The sequence below is a fragment of the Piliocolobus tephrosceles genome, chromosome 17 (genome assembly GCF_002776525.5).
Source record: "Piliocolobus tephrosceles isolate RC106 chromosome 17, ASM277652v3, whole genome shotgun sequence".
NCBI lineage: Eukaryota > Metazoa > Chordata > Mammalia > Primates > Cercopithecidae > Piliocolobus > Piliocolobus tephrosceles.
The window spans coordinates 27,574,436-27,590,503 of NC_045450.1; the positions used below are offsets into that span (position 1 = coordinate 27,574,436).

General features: G+C 48.0%; 1 protein-coding gene across 5 annotated transcripts; it reads right to left on the reverse strand.

Annotated features, from left to right (window-relative positions):
• Positions 1–431: 431 nt before the first annotated feature.
• Positions 432–10,907, reverse strand: TMEM219 (transmembrane protein 219). 5 transcript variants are annotated; one of them, XM_023191223.2, is made up of 6 exons: positions 10,774–10,907; positions 9,618–9,819; positions 9,329–9,518; positions 3,688–3,917; positions 1,906–2,076; positions 432–531 (listed from the first exon to the last, which is right to left on the reverse strand). In XM_023191223.2, the coding sequence occupies exons 2-5, from the start codon at positions 9,780–9,782 to the stop codon at positions 1,939–1,941; spliced, it is 723 nt and encodes a 240-aa protein (XP_023046991.1). In that variant the 5' UTR covers positions 9,783–9,819; positions 10,774–10,907; the 3' UTR covers positions 432–531; positions 1,906–1,938. The 5 variants fall into 5 exon arrangements, with proteins under 5 accessions (XP_023046991.1, XP_023046992.1, XP_023046993.1 ...); XM_023191224.3 differs by having other exon boundaries at positions 433–531; positions 9,618–9,816; positions 10,774–10,897; XM_023191225.2 differs by having other exon boundaries at positions 433–531; positions 9,618–9,816; positions 10,674–10,778.
• Positions 10,908–16,068: the final 5,161 nt, after the last annotated feature.

Here is a 16,068-nt window from a genome sequence, read left to right on the forward strand (position 1 = left end):
GGAAAAAGCGGGAAAATAGACTGCTCCGAGGTTAGCAACCATCTAGCCTGGACGAGGGCCCCCAAGTGCGAGTAATCTTTGCGCGTCGACGCTGGGAAAACTCAATAGGTCAAATCTCTTACGGAAATTGAGGCGCTGCAGGTTGCAAGACTTGCCAAGGTCACGGTGCATTTATGTCACAGCATTTCCATGACCTGACACCCCACCCGCCCAACTAACTGTAATTATATCCATTTTATTTCGTAGAAGGAAACAAGACAGGTGTTTACCAAAGCCAAATTAACCATGAGGAGAGCTCAAGTAACCTATGCCCTATGGCAACCTGTGTCCAAATTAAAGAGTCAACAGAAAAGAGTCCCCCAAAACTTGTAAACCTGCCTACCCTAAAATCCCCACCTTAATCCAACCCCCAATAAACACCATACACGCCACTGGGCAAAAAAGCTTTTTATTTTCCCCCACATTCCAGCTCTTCGCTTTTTCTAAAACCTTTTCCAACTCAGAGCCAAGGCCCAAGAAGTTGATTCACACCTGAGGAGAAAGAAAAGAAAACAACAAAACAGGTCGGAGAGCTGCTAGAGGAAGCTCTGAGATGTGTGCAGAAATTGAGGAACGAGCAGAGGGAGTGACAGCTAGAGACCAATACAGGCATTTGATCCCAACTAAGGTAGCCTCAGGACCCCAGGGTCTGCCACGGGCAGGAAGCCCTCCTTTCCCAGTCCAAGGTTGAGAGGGTCCTGTCATTTCCTGTCCCAAGTAGGTGGCTGGGGCATTTAGGTCCAGCCATCAGCAAAATAAGCAGAGATGATCTTGAGCTTCCAGTTCCTCTGGCCCGATCAGTTTCCTGAGCCTGAACTATTTCCACTTTTCCCATAGTAACTTCCTAGGGCACCACAGCCAGCTGAAGCTGAGACCAGTTCAAGAGCTGGATGCATAAAACATGGCTCTCAGATTACATGCACCCTCCCTCTGACAAGTGAAGATTTTTTGCAGAAATATTTTTTCCCTTAGTGAGCTGACATGTGAACCAATATGACCCCCACCCACTGCTACGTTTGTGAAGCTGACTCCCTCCAAAGATCTTGTTAACAGAATCAGCTTTTTCTAAAGGTAACGATGACTAAATGGAAGAGAGAAGGTGCATGTCAAGTTCTTGGGCACATACTATGTCCCCAGTAAATGGGTATCATCAATTAGATTCTTCTGAGCAGTTCAAGTTGAATTTTACAAAATTTTCATCATAAAACTGGGTATCGGAATTTCAGGACAAAAGCAAGACAAACATGGTTCATATCCAGGACGAATCATCAAATGCGAACCCTCTTAACTCACCATTGTTACCCAAATGCTTGGATGTGAACTAGTTATGGGTGACTCTTAAAATCACAATGTTGCTTGAAAGAAGTCAGCCACAAAAGAATGTGTATGATTCTGTCTACATAGGTTCAAAAATAAGTAAAACCAAACTATATTATTTAGGAATACATACTTGGCAATAAATTATAAAGCAGGACAGTAGTTATTTCTAGGGAGAGGGAGGGCATAGTCAGGAAGGAAGGGACCATGGGGGTTTGTGGACTGCTGGTAATATTCTATTCCTTTCCTCAGTGGTATTTATAAGTATCCACTTTATAATAATTTGCCAAGCTGTCCTTTTATGGTATTGGACTCTACATAAGTGTTAAATATTTTAGAGTAAAAAAGTTAAAGTAATTAGAAAAATATTGAATGCTGACGGTGTCAAATTGTTCCCAGTCCCTAAGGGACAGCTGTGGTTGAAGAAGTTCTCCGGGACTCAGAAGCAGCAGTCTTTGAGGAAAAGTCCAAGGATCTGCTTTACCCCAGTTACAACCTCCACCCCCACCCCATTCCCTGCTCCTGCAGGACTGGAGCAAAGAACCTCACCTGAGAAACAAGTCGGGAACTAGGCCAGTGCCCTCAGAGCCGGGTTCTAGACCAGTAGGACTCCCGGCGCGGGTGGAAGCACATAGCAGTGACACAGCAGAGAAGGCCACAGAAGAGAAGCAGGAAGGAGCCCAAGACCAGCAGCCTGGAGCCACACAGAGCCAGCTCCTCCTACAGAGGGGTACAGGGAGGGGAGGAGAAGGAGATCTTAATCCAGCCCAAGGGCTATAGAGGGAGCCTCCATGAGGGAGAGGGCTCTCCATATCTAGGGAGCAACTAAAGGGAAAATGTTATTTTCATGTAAGTTGACATTTATTTATTTATTTATTTATTTATTTATTTATTTATTTATTTATTTATACACAGGGTCTCACTCTGTCACTCAGGCTAGAATACAGTGGTGCAATCTCGGCTCACTGCAACCTCCACCTCCTGGGCTCCAGTGATCTTCCCACCTCAGCCTCCTGAGTAGCTGGGACCACAGGTATGTGCCACCATGCCCAGCTAATTTTTTTTGTATTTTTTGTAGAGATAGGGTTTCGTCATGTTGCCCAGGCTCGAACATTTGTCTTGATGGTTTAAAAACTACTTTCTTGCCCAGCTATCAACCTGAACCCCCATTATGACTCTAAGAGATAGGAAACTTCATTATGATCCACATTTTAAAGATGTGTAAGCGGCCAGGCGTGGTGGCTCACACCTGTAATCCCAGCATTTTGGAAGGCTGAGGCAGGTGGATCATGAGGTCAGGAGATCGAGACCATCCTGGCTAACATGGTGAAATCCCGTCTCTACTAAAAATACAAAAAATTAGCTGGATGTGGTGGTGGCCGCCTGTAGTTCCAGCTACTTGGAAGGAGGAGGCAGGAGAATGGCATGAACCTGGGAGGCAGAGCTTGCGGTGAGCCGGGATTGCACCACTGCACTTTAGCCTGGGTGACAGAGTGAGACTCCATCTCAAAAAAAAAAAAAAAAAAAGTGCAAGCAGTGCTAGATCTAGAAACCAGATCTCTGATTCCAAGTCCCAGGTTACGTTCCTCGTGGGGGTTCTTTTCTTTTTTTTTTTTGAGATGGATCTTCAAGGATCAACCTGATCTGACGGAAGGTGTGGGTTGCAATCCTGGCTCTGCCACTTAACCAGTTGTGTGGCCTTCGGCAATTCACTCCCTCTCTCTAAACCTGCTTCCTCATCTGCAAAATGGGATAATAACACCTACCTCAAAAGGCTATTTTAAGATCAAATGAATTAATGAACCCTAAGAGCACTTTGTGCATTATAAACTGCTGTACACAATGCTCTTTGGTAAATGCCACCTTCTGTGTGAAGCACTCTCCACAAATGTTCAAGTTAGGGTTCATGGCTCCTTACTCTGTGTTTGCATAACACTTCGCTCACATCTTTCTAATAGCAATTAACCCATTTGCCTCTTATTACAGCTTCTGAACTCCTTTGAGGTTGAATGTTTTAAAGACAATAGTAAACAATAATAGCTGTCACTTATCAAATCTTTATGTCCCAGGCATTGTGCTGGGCACTTCATAGTCATTCCCATTTAATCCTTATTTGGTGGAATTAAGAGATAGGGTCATGTTTTCTGTTTTACAGATGAGGAAGCTGACACTCAGAGATGTTTAGACACTTGTTCTAAGTCACACAGCCCCCAAGGCAGGGTTATACAACCTGTGCTTTTTCTACAGTGTAGAATTGTTTCCAGGGGCCTTCAAGATACAGCAGTCAGCAGGCAGTCCACAAAACCCTGGCGACCCATCCGAGGCTCTTACCGAGGTCAGCAGCTTGGTCAGCACAAGGCCTTCGTGGCTCCAGACACTAACACACTCCTCACCCATTCTAGGGCTCAGGGTGGCATTTCCAGCCCCCTCCTCTGAGCAGGATATGGGTGGCTGACTGGAGGGTAGGATTCCTGGAACAGCACTAAAATACAGGCAGGTTCCTGCAGTCCTTTCTGTGGTCACCCTGGCTGTGATAAGGACCAGTTGTCCTGCAGAAGATCCTGTGAAAGGCACAAAAGATGGAAGAAAATGAGGGGTGACGCGGGAGCCTCTGTCTTCACACTTCTATTCTTTTCTTTATTTATTTTTTTGAGATAGGGTCTCACTTTGTTGTGCAGGTTGGAGTGCAGTGACACGATCCCAGCTCACTGGAGCCTCAACCTCCTGGGCTCAAATAATCCTCCCACCTCAGTCTCCCGAGTAGGTGGGACTACAAGCATGCGCCACCCGCCTGGCTAATTTTAACATTTTTTTGCAGGGACAGGGTATCACTGTATTGCCCGGGCTGGACTCAAACTCCTGGGCTTAAGTCATCCTGCTATCTTGAGACCTCCTAAAATGTTGGTATTCCAGGCATGAACCACCACGCCTGGCCCTATTCATTTTTTAAGGCTTTCTTTAATACCAGGTGTTTTGGCATTGATTCTATTCAATAAAGTATTCCATATACCATTATTTAGATCACTGAGAAATGAAAATAACTTTGTATCAATATAAACACAAATTAAGTTGTAATTTAAATTAATTTAAATTACAATCAATACAACAACCATACCAATACTCGCAAGGCTGCAGTGAAATGGGCAGATACACATTGCCCATGTCAGTTTGCATAAACTAGCTCATCCTTTTTAAGAAAACAGTTTCTCACTTGGTACCAAAATCCACTGAAAGGTTCTCACCCTATTTTAAATTAGTGGGGAAAGGATGGCCTCAGTAAATGGCCTTGGGAAAATTTCCATGTAGAAAAAAACATAGCGTCAAACTGTTATCCTATAATATAAAATAAAGTCCAGATGTATTAAAGAACTATACAAACTAAAAAAAAAAACTTAAGTATTAAAAGAAAATACAGTATATTTTAGTTTATTATTATTATTATTTTTTTTTTTTTGAGACGGAGTCTTGCTCTGTCCCCCAGGGTGGAGTGCAGTGGCACGATCTCGGCTCACTGCAAGCTCCGCCTCCCGGGTTCACACCCTTCTCCTGCCTCAGCCTCCCGAGTAGCTGGGACTACAGGTGCCCGCCACCACGCCCGGCTAATTTTTTGTATTTTTTAGTAGAGACAGGGTTTCACCATGTTAGCCAGGATGGTCTCGATCTCCTGACCTCGTGATCCACCTGCTTCGGCCTCCCAAAGTGCTGGGATTACAGGCATGAGTCACCGCGCCCAGCCATTTTATTTTATTATTTTTGAGATAGAGTTTCACTCTTGTTTTTGCCCAGGCTGGAGTGCAGTGGTGCGATCTCGGCTCACTGCAACCTCCGCCTCCTAGGTTTAAGCGATTCTTCTGCCTCAGCCTTGAGAGTAGCTGGGATTACAGGCACCCACCACCATGCCCAGCTAATTTTTTGTATTTTTAGTAGAGACGGGGTTTCATCATGTTGGCCAGGCCGGTCTAGAACTCCAGACCTCAGGTGATCCACCTGCCTCAGCCTCCCAAAGGCTGGGATTACAGCAATAAGCCACCATGCCTGGCCAGAATATTTTCTAATTTTAAAATGAGGAAGGCCTTCCTATGAAAGACACAAAACCTAAAAGTCTTAATAAAGGACAAGAGTGACAAACCTAACCTCATAAAAATTAAAGACTTCTATGCAATGAAAGTTAAAAAAACAAGTAACATATTGATTGAAAATACCTATATTTAGGCCGGGCGCGGTGGCTCAAGCCTGTAATCCCAGCACTTTGGGAGGCGGAGACGGGCGGATCACGAGGTCAGGAGATCGAAACCATCCTGGCTAACACAGTGAAACCCCGTCTCTACTAAAAAATACAAAAAACTAGCCGGACGAGGTGGCGGGCGCCTGTAGTCCCAGCTACTCGGGAGGCTGAGGCAGTAGAATGGCGTGAACCCGGGAGGCGGAGTTTGCAGTGAGCTGAGATCCGGCCACTGCACTCCAGTCTGGGCGACAGAGCGAGACTCTGCCTCAAAAAAAAAAAAAAAAAAAAAAGAAAATACCTATATTTAAATGACAAAAAGGATTACTATCCAGAATAAAGACCTTCTACAAATCAAGAAGACAAAGACAAATAACTTAGAAAAATGAACAAAGGAAACAAACAGGTAATTCACAGACAACATGAAAACAGACAATAAACCATAAGAAGAGGTTCAACCTTACTAGCAATCAGGAGAAAGTAAATTAAAACAATTGGGTAATAGGCCAGACCTGGTAGCTCATGCCTGTAATCCCAGCACTTTGGGAGGTCAGGCAGGAGTATCACTTGAGCCCAGTAGTTTGAAACTAGCCTGGGCAACATAGTGAGACCCTATCTCTACAAAAAATAAAAAAATTGGCCAGGCGCAGTGGCTCACGCCTGTAATCCCAGCACTTCAGGAGGCCGAGGCGGGCGGATCACAAGGTCAGGAGTTCAAGACCAGCCTGGCCAACATGGTGAAACGCCATCTCTACAAAAAATACAAAAATTAGCTGGGCATGGTGCCACGTGCCTGTAATCCCAGCTACTTGGGAGGTTGAGGCAGGAGAATCTCTTGAAACTGGGAGGCAGAGGTTGTAGTGAGCTGAGATCGCACCACTGCCCTCCAGTCTGGGTGACAGAGTGAGACTCCATCTCAGGAAAAAAAAAAATTAGCTGGGCATGATGGTGAGCACCTGTAATCCCAGCTACTCAGGAGGCTGAGGCGGGAGAATGCTTACTGCAAGTCCTGCCTCCCAGGGATAAACAATCCTCCTACCTTAGCCTTCTGAGTAGCTGGGACCACAGGCGTGTGCCACCATGCCTGGCTATTTTTTTTTTTTTTTTGTATTTTTAGTAGAGACAGAGTCTTGCCATGTTGTCCAGGCTGATCTCAAACTCCTGAGCTCAAGCAATCTGCCTGCCTTGGCCTCCCAAAGTGCGGGGATTACAGGCGTGAGCCACCACGTCCGGCCCTAACTGTACACTTCCAATGGGTGAATTGTATTGTGTATGAATCATATCTCTTTTTTTTTTTTTTTTTTGAGACGGAGTCTCGCTCTGCTGCCCAGGCTGGAGTGCAGTGGCCGGATCTCAGCTCACTGCAAGCTCCGCCTCCCGGGTTTATGCCATTCTCCTGCCTCAGCCTCCCGAGTAGCTGGGACTGCAGGCACCCGCCACCTCGCCCGGCTAGTTTTTTTGTATTTTTTAGTAGAGACAGACTTTCACCGGGTTAGCCAGGATGGTCTCGATCTCCTGACCTCATGATCCGCCCGTCTCAGCCTCCCAAAGTGCTGGGATTACAGGCTTGAGCCACTGCACCCGCATGAATCATATCTCAATAAAACTATTATATATCTATTTAAAAGTAAAAAGAATGAGAAAGAATTGTCCCAAGTCTGCATATATCAGACACATTCCTTATTTTTGTTAACATACATGTACACCTGGACAGGCAGAGACCTACTCCCCCGACACATACATACTCATAGGAGAATCTTAGAATGATAGTGTTGTAAAGGACCTCAGAAGTCAGAAAATACCACCCTCTTCCATCCCTCTTTATCTCAGCATATTTTAGATAAGGCAAATGTCACACAGGGATTAATGGCATCCACTGACATTTTCACTTTCTGTCTCTCTCGCTTGTCATTTTCCCAGAACACTATAGCTCTTTGGAAATTTATGTTGTCTAATTTTTTTCTGCATCCTTTGTGGCATACAGAACTATGCTAAGCACATAGCAGGCCCTTATGACACTGGTTTAATTGAATATGCTTCTCTGATATCCCTGAGGAAAAAGGGGTCTCTAAGAGGAGGTGGCTAAAGGATGAGAAAACATTAGGTCAAACCTAGCCCATTTCATCCTACCTCCAAGGATAGACTCAAAGAACGTCAGAACTGGCAGAGGAAGAAAGCATTCATAGAAAACCTACCCTGTTGGCAGCATGTTCACTGAAAGCCCGAATCACAGAAGTGACTAAAGTCCAGGGATGTGCCCAAGGTCATCATTGGTGAGGTCAGAGGCAGGGTCCAGCCCTGAGTATTCTGATGCCCGACCCCACAGTCCTCTGTGATCTCACCTTACTTTTTTTTGGTGGGACAGAGTCTCTCTCTGTCGCGCAGGCTAGAGTGCAATGGTGTGATCTCTGCTTATTGCAACCTCAGCCTTCCGGGTTCAAGAGATTCTTCTGCCTCAGCCTCCCAAGTAGCTGGGACTACAGGCGCCTGCCACCACACCTGGCTAATTTTTGTATTTTTGTTTGTTTGTTTGAGACGGAGTCTCAACAAACTGCAGTCTCAACTCAACTGCAGTGCAGTGGCACGATCTTGGTTCACTGCAACCTCCACCTCCCGGGTTCAAGCAATTCTCCTGGCTCAGCCTCCCGAGTAGCTGGGACTACAGGCACGCACCACCAAGCCTGGCTAATTTTTTTTTTGAGACTGAGTCTTGCTCTGTCGCCCAGGCTGGAGTGCAGTGGTACAATCTCGGCTCACTGCAACCTCCGCCTTCCGGGTTCAAGTGATTCTCCTGCCTCAGCCTCCTGAGTAGCTGGGATTACAGGCGTGTGCCACCATGTCCAGCTAATTTTTGCATTTTTAGTAGACATGGGGTTTCACCATGTTGGTCAGGCTGGACTCGAACTCCTGACCTCGTGATCTGCCCGCCTCGGCCTCCCAAAGTGCTGGGATTACTGGTGTGAACCACTGTGACCAGCCTACCCAGTTAATTTTTGTATTTCTAGTAGAAATGGGGTTTCATGGCCAGGTGCGGTGGCTCAAGCCTGTAATCCCAGCACTTTGGGAGGCTGAAACGGGCGGATCACGAGGTCAGGAGATCGAGACTAACCTGGCTAACATGGTGAAACCCTGTCTCTACTAAAAAATACAAAAAACTAGCCGGGCGTGGTGGCGGGCGCCTATAGTCCCAGCTACTCCAGAGGCAGAGGCAGGAGAATGGCATAAACCCAGGAGGCGGAGCTTGCAGTGAGTTGAGATCCAGCCACTGCACTCCAGCCTGGGCAACAGAGTGACACTCCGTCTCAAAAAAAAAAAAAAAAGAAATGGGGTTTCACCATGTTGGCCAGGCTGGTCTCCAACTCCTAACCTCGTGATCCGCCCTCCTCGGACTCCCAAAGTGCTGGGATTATAGGCATGAGCCACCGTGCCTGCAATATTCTTAACTTTTTTTTTTTTTGAGACAGAGTCTCGCTCTGTCACCCAGGCTGTAGTGCAATGATGCAATCTTGGTTCACTGCAACTTCAGCCTCCTGGGTTCAAATGATTCTCCTGCCTCAGCCTCCCAAGTAGTTGGGATTAGATGCGCCTGCCACCATGTCTGGCTAATTTTTGTATTTTTAGTAGAGACGGGGTTTCACCATGTTGGCCACGCTGGTCGCGAACTCCTGATCTCAAATGATCCACCTACCTCGGCTTCCCAAAGTGTTGGGATTATAGGTGTGAGACACCAAGCCCAGCCTCTGATCTCACCTTTCAATCCCATTTGACTACCGAGGACCGTAGCCTGGAATATCCGGGTCTTGTTCCTGTCTGGACCGTCTCCGAAGTTCAAGGTGGTCAGTAAGCCCACGACGTGAGACCCTCGCCACTTCCCTGTGACTGTCCCATTCCTGGGACACAGAGTCAGCTGGCCAAAAGATCTCAAAAAAGAGACCCAATCCTGTGAGCAAAAGAAGAGTGGGAGACGGGTGAGATGACATTAGCAGCAAAAGCCTGTCTAGGTTAGAAGGAAGAGCAGGTATAGGGGTGGGGAACTTACCTGAGGGATGTCAGGGCTGCGCAGGCCAGTCCTGTGGGTGAGGAGGAAGCTGCCAAGGCCCAGGCCGGAGAGGCCAAGGAGCAGCAGGATCAAGGTGGCACAGACCAGAGGTGGGTGGTGGGCCAGACACAGGTGCAGGTTGTGCCCTGCCTGGCAGTTGCCCATGGGGAGCAGAGGGGGCTGAGCCTCCAGGGAGAGCCTGCTGGAGGACAGGGAGGAAGAATGGGACAAAAGCACCTCTTTTATGCAGAGAAAAGAAAGCTCAGAGAAGACAAGGGACTTTCCAAGGCCACACAGTAAGTGGCAGAGCCAGAACACGAATCCAAGTTTCCCGACTCCAAAAGTTCATCTCCCTGCACTGCTGGATAAATATTTGCTGCATTTAATTTCTGAAGTAATCTAAGTGGAGGCAGAGCAGGGCACTCCGTGCTGGAAGAAGGAACCCGAAAGGGGAGACTTCTCAGCTGGAGAAACACTAAGCACTGTTCTGGGGCGAGGGTTTGGCTGAGGAATAGTTCCAGCCAGAGCCCAGACAAGGGAAGATTCTGGAGAAGAACTACACTGTGCAGCTAAACGGCTAGATCTGAATCCCTATCTGTTACTCACTGACTCTGTGAGCTTAAGAATCCATGAAATGGGAGTTCTAAGAACACCACGTAGTAAGGATTAAACGTGGTGGATGGAGCAATCTGCGTGGTATTTGGCCATGCAGAATTCAACAGATGTCCATTTCCTTTCTCTTTCTCGTACAGATTCTCAAAACCGGGTAAGGCGAGGCAAAAAATACTCGCGGACTTTAACAAAGGAGGGGTAGGGCCAAGGTCTGAACCCTGCCTCCTGCTTCCAAGTGGGGTGCTCCTTCCCACACAAGGTGCGACAGCCTGATGGAAAAGAACTTCTGGAAGGCGAAGAGATAAACAGCGGTGGGGGAAGAAGGAGGGAGCCACGGAAATGCAGGTGTCACAAATGCTCAGCCCTGCCCCGCCTCCCGTCCAGCTGGAAGCGGGTTAAAGGGAGGGGAGGGTAGAGCCTGGGGGTCCGCGGCCGCTGGTGCACCTGAGCACCCCCTCCCCGGAAAGCCCCCGCCCCGAACGATTGCAACACCCTCGTCCCCTCCCGGTCTCGCGCGTCGGATCCGCCAGCCGCTCGCTCTTACCACTCCGGGCCGGGCGGAGGCCGGCGCCCCCCGCGACGTCACCAGCGGGGCCGCGAAGGGGCGGGGTCCGTGCTTCGCGCTTTCGTCCCCGACCCTCCTCCCCGCGCGGCCCCGCCCCGCGGACGGGTCCGCATGCGCAGTGGCCACGCGGGCGCCCGCCACGCAGCTCACCGCCAGGGTGGGGGCGTACCAAAGGTACACCCAAGGAAGGGGCCACAGGGAAGGAAAACCTCCGGGGAAGGGTGGAAACGGGAGCAAGGCCAGGGAGCAAGTGCGAGAAACGTCGCAGAAGCCCGCAGGCTCCCTCCAGAGAGACTGGCAAGAACTGCCCTAGAAGCTTGTCGCGGGCATTTTTGGGCTGTGCGTCCCCCACCCGCGCCAATAGCACAGCCCAACCGCGCCCGGGTTCGCGGTGAGGACTCGGCAGCCGCTCAGAGCTGCAAGGCTGCCGCTGTAGGACTCCGTCCACTGGGACTGGAAGTGGTGTTTTGGGCTCTGCTCTTCTGTGCACCCCAATCATGCTTAATGTCTGCACCTTTATCGTGGACCCTGGCTTTTAGTAACTCCTTAATGTATAGGATGCTGGAGCTGAAGAGTTGCTCAGTAGAGAGCATCTCGGTTCACTTCTATCCAAGTTTTAGAGGTGAGAACATCTGACCGGAGGTAGCATGACACATGGAGCCAGGAACTTTGGGTTCAAACCCTGACTGTCCGTACCCTCGCGTAAGCCATAGGACTAAGCTTACCCCTCTGCTAAAGAGGATCATCCTACCTATCTCACCGGTTGGATCAGAAGCTTAAGGGGCAAAATGTGGGAAAACATGGGCCCAGTGCCCACTGAGCACACAGGACAGATGCTACTTGAAACGGAATCTATTTAATTCGACTGTGGCTTCCTTAAGGCAGAGACCATGTTGTTTATATCACCAACCACAAAAGTTTGTGACACAAAACCTTCGCATATACAGTCAAATGATTTTTTTTTCTTTTTCTTTTTTTTTTTTTTTTTTGAGACAGGGTCTTGGTCTGTAGCCAGGCTGGAGTGCAGTGGCGCGATCTCGGCTCACTGCAACCTCCACCTCACGGGTTCAAGCGTTTCTCCTGCCTCAGCCTCCCGAGTAGCTGGGACTACGGGCGTACGCCACCACGCCCAGTTAATTTTTGCATTTTTAGTAGAGACGGGGTTTTCACCATGTTGGCCAGGATGGTCTCGATCTCTTGATCTCGTGGTCTGCCCGCCTCTGCCCCCCAAAGTGCTGAACCACCGCACCCAGCTGATTTATTTATTTATTTATTTATTTATTTTGAGACGGAGCCTTGCTCCGTCATCGCCCAGGCTGGAGTTCAGTGGCACAATCAAAGCTCACTGCAGCCTGGATGTCTTGGGCTCAAGAGATCCTTCTGCCTCAGCCTCCTAGGTAGTTGAGACAGCCAGTAGTCACACGCCACCCACCATGCCCAGCTAACTTTTGCACTGGGTGTAAGAGATGGGGTTTTGCCATTTGCCATGTTGCCCAGGTATGTCTCAAACTCCTGGCCTCAAGCAGTCCTCCCGCCTCAGCCTCCCAAAGTGCTGGGATTACAGGCATGAGCCACCGCGCCCTGACTAGTCAAATGATTTTTGACAAGGGTGCCGTGGCCATTCAGTAGAGAAAAGCGTATTTCTGTGCATCAAAGGACACAACAGGCTGGGCATGGTGGCTCAAGCCTGTAATCCTAGCACTTTGGGAAGCCGAGGCGGGTGGATCACCTGAGGTCAGTAGTTTGAGACCAGCCCGGCCAACATGGTGAAACCCCATCTCTGCTGAAAGTACAAAATCAGCCAGGCATGGTGCCGGGCACCTATATTCCTAGCAACTCAGGAGGCTAAGGCAGGACAATCGCTTGAACCCCCAGAGTAGAGGTTGCAGTGAACTGAGATTGCACCACTTCACTCCAGCCTGGGCAAAAGAGCAAAACTCCGTCTCAAACCCCCACCCCCCAAAAAACAAAACAAAACAAAAAAGAAAGGACAGTGAAAAGGCAACCAACAGAATGAGAGGAAATAGCAAATCATATATCTGATAAGGGGTTAATATCTATAATATATAAAGAACTCCTACAACTCAACCACAATAAACAAGCAACTCAATTAAAAGGGCAAAGGACTTGAGTAGACGTTTCTCCAAAGAAATATACTATACTGTAGAAATGACCAACAAGCAAATTAAAAAATGCTTAACAAAACTAACCATTAGGTAAATGAAAATCAAAGCCAAAATGAGATACCACCTTATACCCATTAGGATGTCAGCTATCAAAAATCACTAAATAACAAGTGTTGGTGAGGGTGTGGAGAAATCAGAATACTTGTGCACCGTTGGTGGGAATATAAAATAGTGCAGCTGGCCTGGCACGGTGGCTCCCGCCTGTAATCCCGGCATTTGGGAAGCTGAGGCAGGCGGATCACTTGAGGTCATAAGTTTGAGTCCACCCTGGCCAACATGGAGAAACCCCGTCTCTTCTAAAAATACAAAAATTAGCCTGGTGCGGTGACAGGTGCCTGTAATTCCAGCTACTTTGGAGGCTGAGGCAGGAGAATCGCTTGAACCTGGGAGGCAGAGGTTGCAGTGAGCTGAGATCGCACCATTGCACTCCAGCCTGGGCGACACAGCAAGACTCTGTCTCAAAATAAAATAAAATAGTGCAGCTGCTATGGAAAACAGTACGGCAATTTGTATTTAAAAAAAAAAAAAAGTAAAAAAGAAGCCAGTGTGGTGGTTCACACTGGTAATCCTAGCACTTTGGGAGGCCTAGGCGGGCAGATTGCTCGAGCTCTAGAGTTCAAGACCAGCCTGGCCAACATGACAAAATACAAAAGTTAGCGAGGCATGGTGGCACATGCCTGTGGTCCCAGCTACTTTGGACACTGAGGCAGGAGGATTGCTTGAGCTGGGGAGGCGAAGGTTGCAGTGAGTGGACATGGTGCCACTGCACTCCACCCTGGGTGACAGAGTGAGACTCCATCTGAAAAAAAAAAAGAAAGAAAACTAAAACAGAGTTTATTCAGTCAACAATTTTTTAAAAAATGCTATGATCTGGGCACAAAATTAATATCCATGTAGCAAAAGCTTTGTCAATGCTTCTACTTAAGGACAAGCCTAATTTGTGGGATAAGGCATGAAAGTGTCCAGCATAGGACCCGTACATCATGGGAGGTCAACAAATGTGAACTGCCCCTCATGATTCTTGTGCTTTGGAGTAAGTAGGCATATTTGGGCAATGGTTCTTGTAAATGACCATAATTGATTTACTCATTCGGCCAAACCAAGCAATTCTATGGACTAGTAGAGGCAAACTGGTTAGAGCAAGGAACTGCCTTGAGGCCCGAGAACAAACGACTTACATAGAGAAAGTAAAGTGGTGGTGGGGGAGCAGGAGAGGACACAAAATTATTTGTGCATTATAATGCTCCAACAGTATACCAACATTTTTTCTTTTGCGTTGTTTTTGAGATGGAGTTTCCGCTCTTGTTGCCCAGGCTGAAGTGCAATGGCGCAATCTCGGCTCACTGCAACCCGCGCCTACCGGGTTCAAGTGATTCTCCTGCCTCAGCCTCCTGAGTAGCTGGGATTACAGGCGCCCACCACCACGCCCAGCTAATTTTATTCTGTTTTGTTTTTTGAGACAGGATCTCACTCTCTCACCCAGACTGGAGTGCAGTGGCCCAATCTCAGCTCACCTCAACCTCTGTCTCTCAGGCTCAAGGGATTCTCCCGCCTCAGCCTCCCGAGTAGCTGGGATTACAGGTGCATGCCACTATCACCCGGCTAATTCTTGTATTTATTAGTAGATACAGGGTTTCACCATATTGGCCAGGCTCATCTCAAACTCCTGACCTCAAATGATCCACCCACCTCAGCCTCCCAAAGTACTGGGATTACAGGCATGAGACACTGCGCCCGGCCTAATTTTCTGTATTTTTAGTAGAGATGGGGTTTCATCATGTTGGCCAGGCTTGTCTCAAATTCCTGACCTCGAGTGATCCACCCGCCTCAGACTTCGGAAGTGCTGGGATTACAGGCGTGAACCACCATGCCCGGCCTGTAAAAGTATACCAACATTTATGACTTAATCCACTCAACAAGCCCTCAAAGTGGATGTTATTCTGGAAACCTGGGCCTTAGTTTAAGTCGGGGTCCCCAACCCCTGGGCCGTGGGACCAGTACCAGTCCGTGACCTGTTAGGTACTGAGCCGCACAGCAGGAAGTGAATGGCTGGTGATCGAAGCTTCATCTGTATTTACAGCTATTCCCATTGCCTACATTACTGCCTCAGCTCTGCTTCCTGTCAGATCAGCAGTGGCATTAGATTATCATAGGAGCATGAATCCTATTGTGAACTGCGCATGTGAGGGATCTAGGTTGCTCCTTATGAGAATCTAATGCCTGATGATCTGTCACTGTCTCCCATCAACATCAGGTGGGACCATCTAGTTGCAGGAAAACAAGCTCAGGGATCCCACTGATTCTACTTTATGATGAGTTGTATAATTATTTGTATTATACATTATAATGTAATAGTAATAGAAATAAAGTGCACAATAAATGCAATGTGCTTGAATCATCCCAAAACCATTCCTTCCCCAGTGGAAAAATTGTCTTCCATGAAACTGGTCTCCAGTGCCAAAAAGGTTGAGGACTGCTGGTTTAATTTAACCAAGGTCATACATATATTAGGTGGTAGAAGTTGGGTTATGATTTAAGCCTGACCACAGCATGGCATGTGGGAATGAGAAAGCCCTGTTGAGGCTCATTCATTCAATAAGCATCTGTTGGCTGCCAGGCTGTGTATTCTGTGGGCTGGAAATACAGTGGTGGACAAAGCATTCATGATCTCTGGCCTGGAACTACAATCTGGCATGTTCAGGCTGGGTGCGGTGGCTCACGCCTGTAATCCCAGCACTTTGGAAGGCCAAGGTGGGAGGATCACCTGAGGTGGGGAGTTTAAGACTAGTCTGACCAACATGGAGAAACCCTGTCTCTACTAAAAATACAAAATTAGTCGGGCGTGGTGGCATATGCCTGTAATCCCAGCTACTCGGAAGGCTGAGGCAGGAGAATCGCTTGAACCCAGGAGGCAGAGGTTGTGGTAAGCTGAGATCACGCCATTGCAATCTAGCCTGGACAATAAGAGCAAAACTCCATCTCAAAAAAAAGGCAACAAGAAAAGTGCATGTTTGCCTAAACTTTTTTTCTTCTTCTTTTTTTGGAGGCAGGGTTTCACTCTGGTTGCCCAGGCTGGAGTGCAATGGCA

Coding starts and splice junctions, on each gene's coding strand:
- TMEM219 (XM_023191223.2), bottom strand. CDS start 9,782: ATGGGCAACTGCCAGGCAGGGCACAACCTGCACCTGTGTCTGGCCCAC. Junction 3,918..9,328: donor TAGTCAAATGGGATTGAAAG/GTGAGATCAGAG, acceptor TGCCTTTCACAG/GATCTTCTGCAGGACAACTG. Junction 2,077..3,687: donor TGACCAAGCTGCTGACCTCG/GTAAGAGCCTCG, acceptor ACCCCTCTGTAG/GAGGAGCTGGCTCTGTGTGG.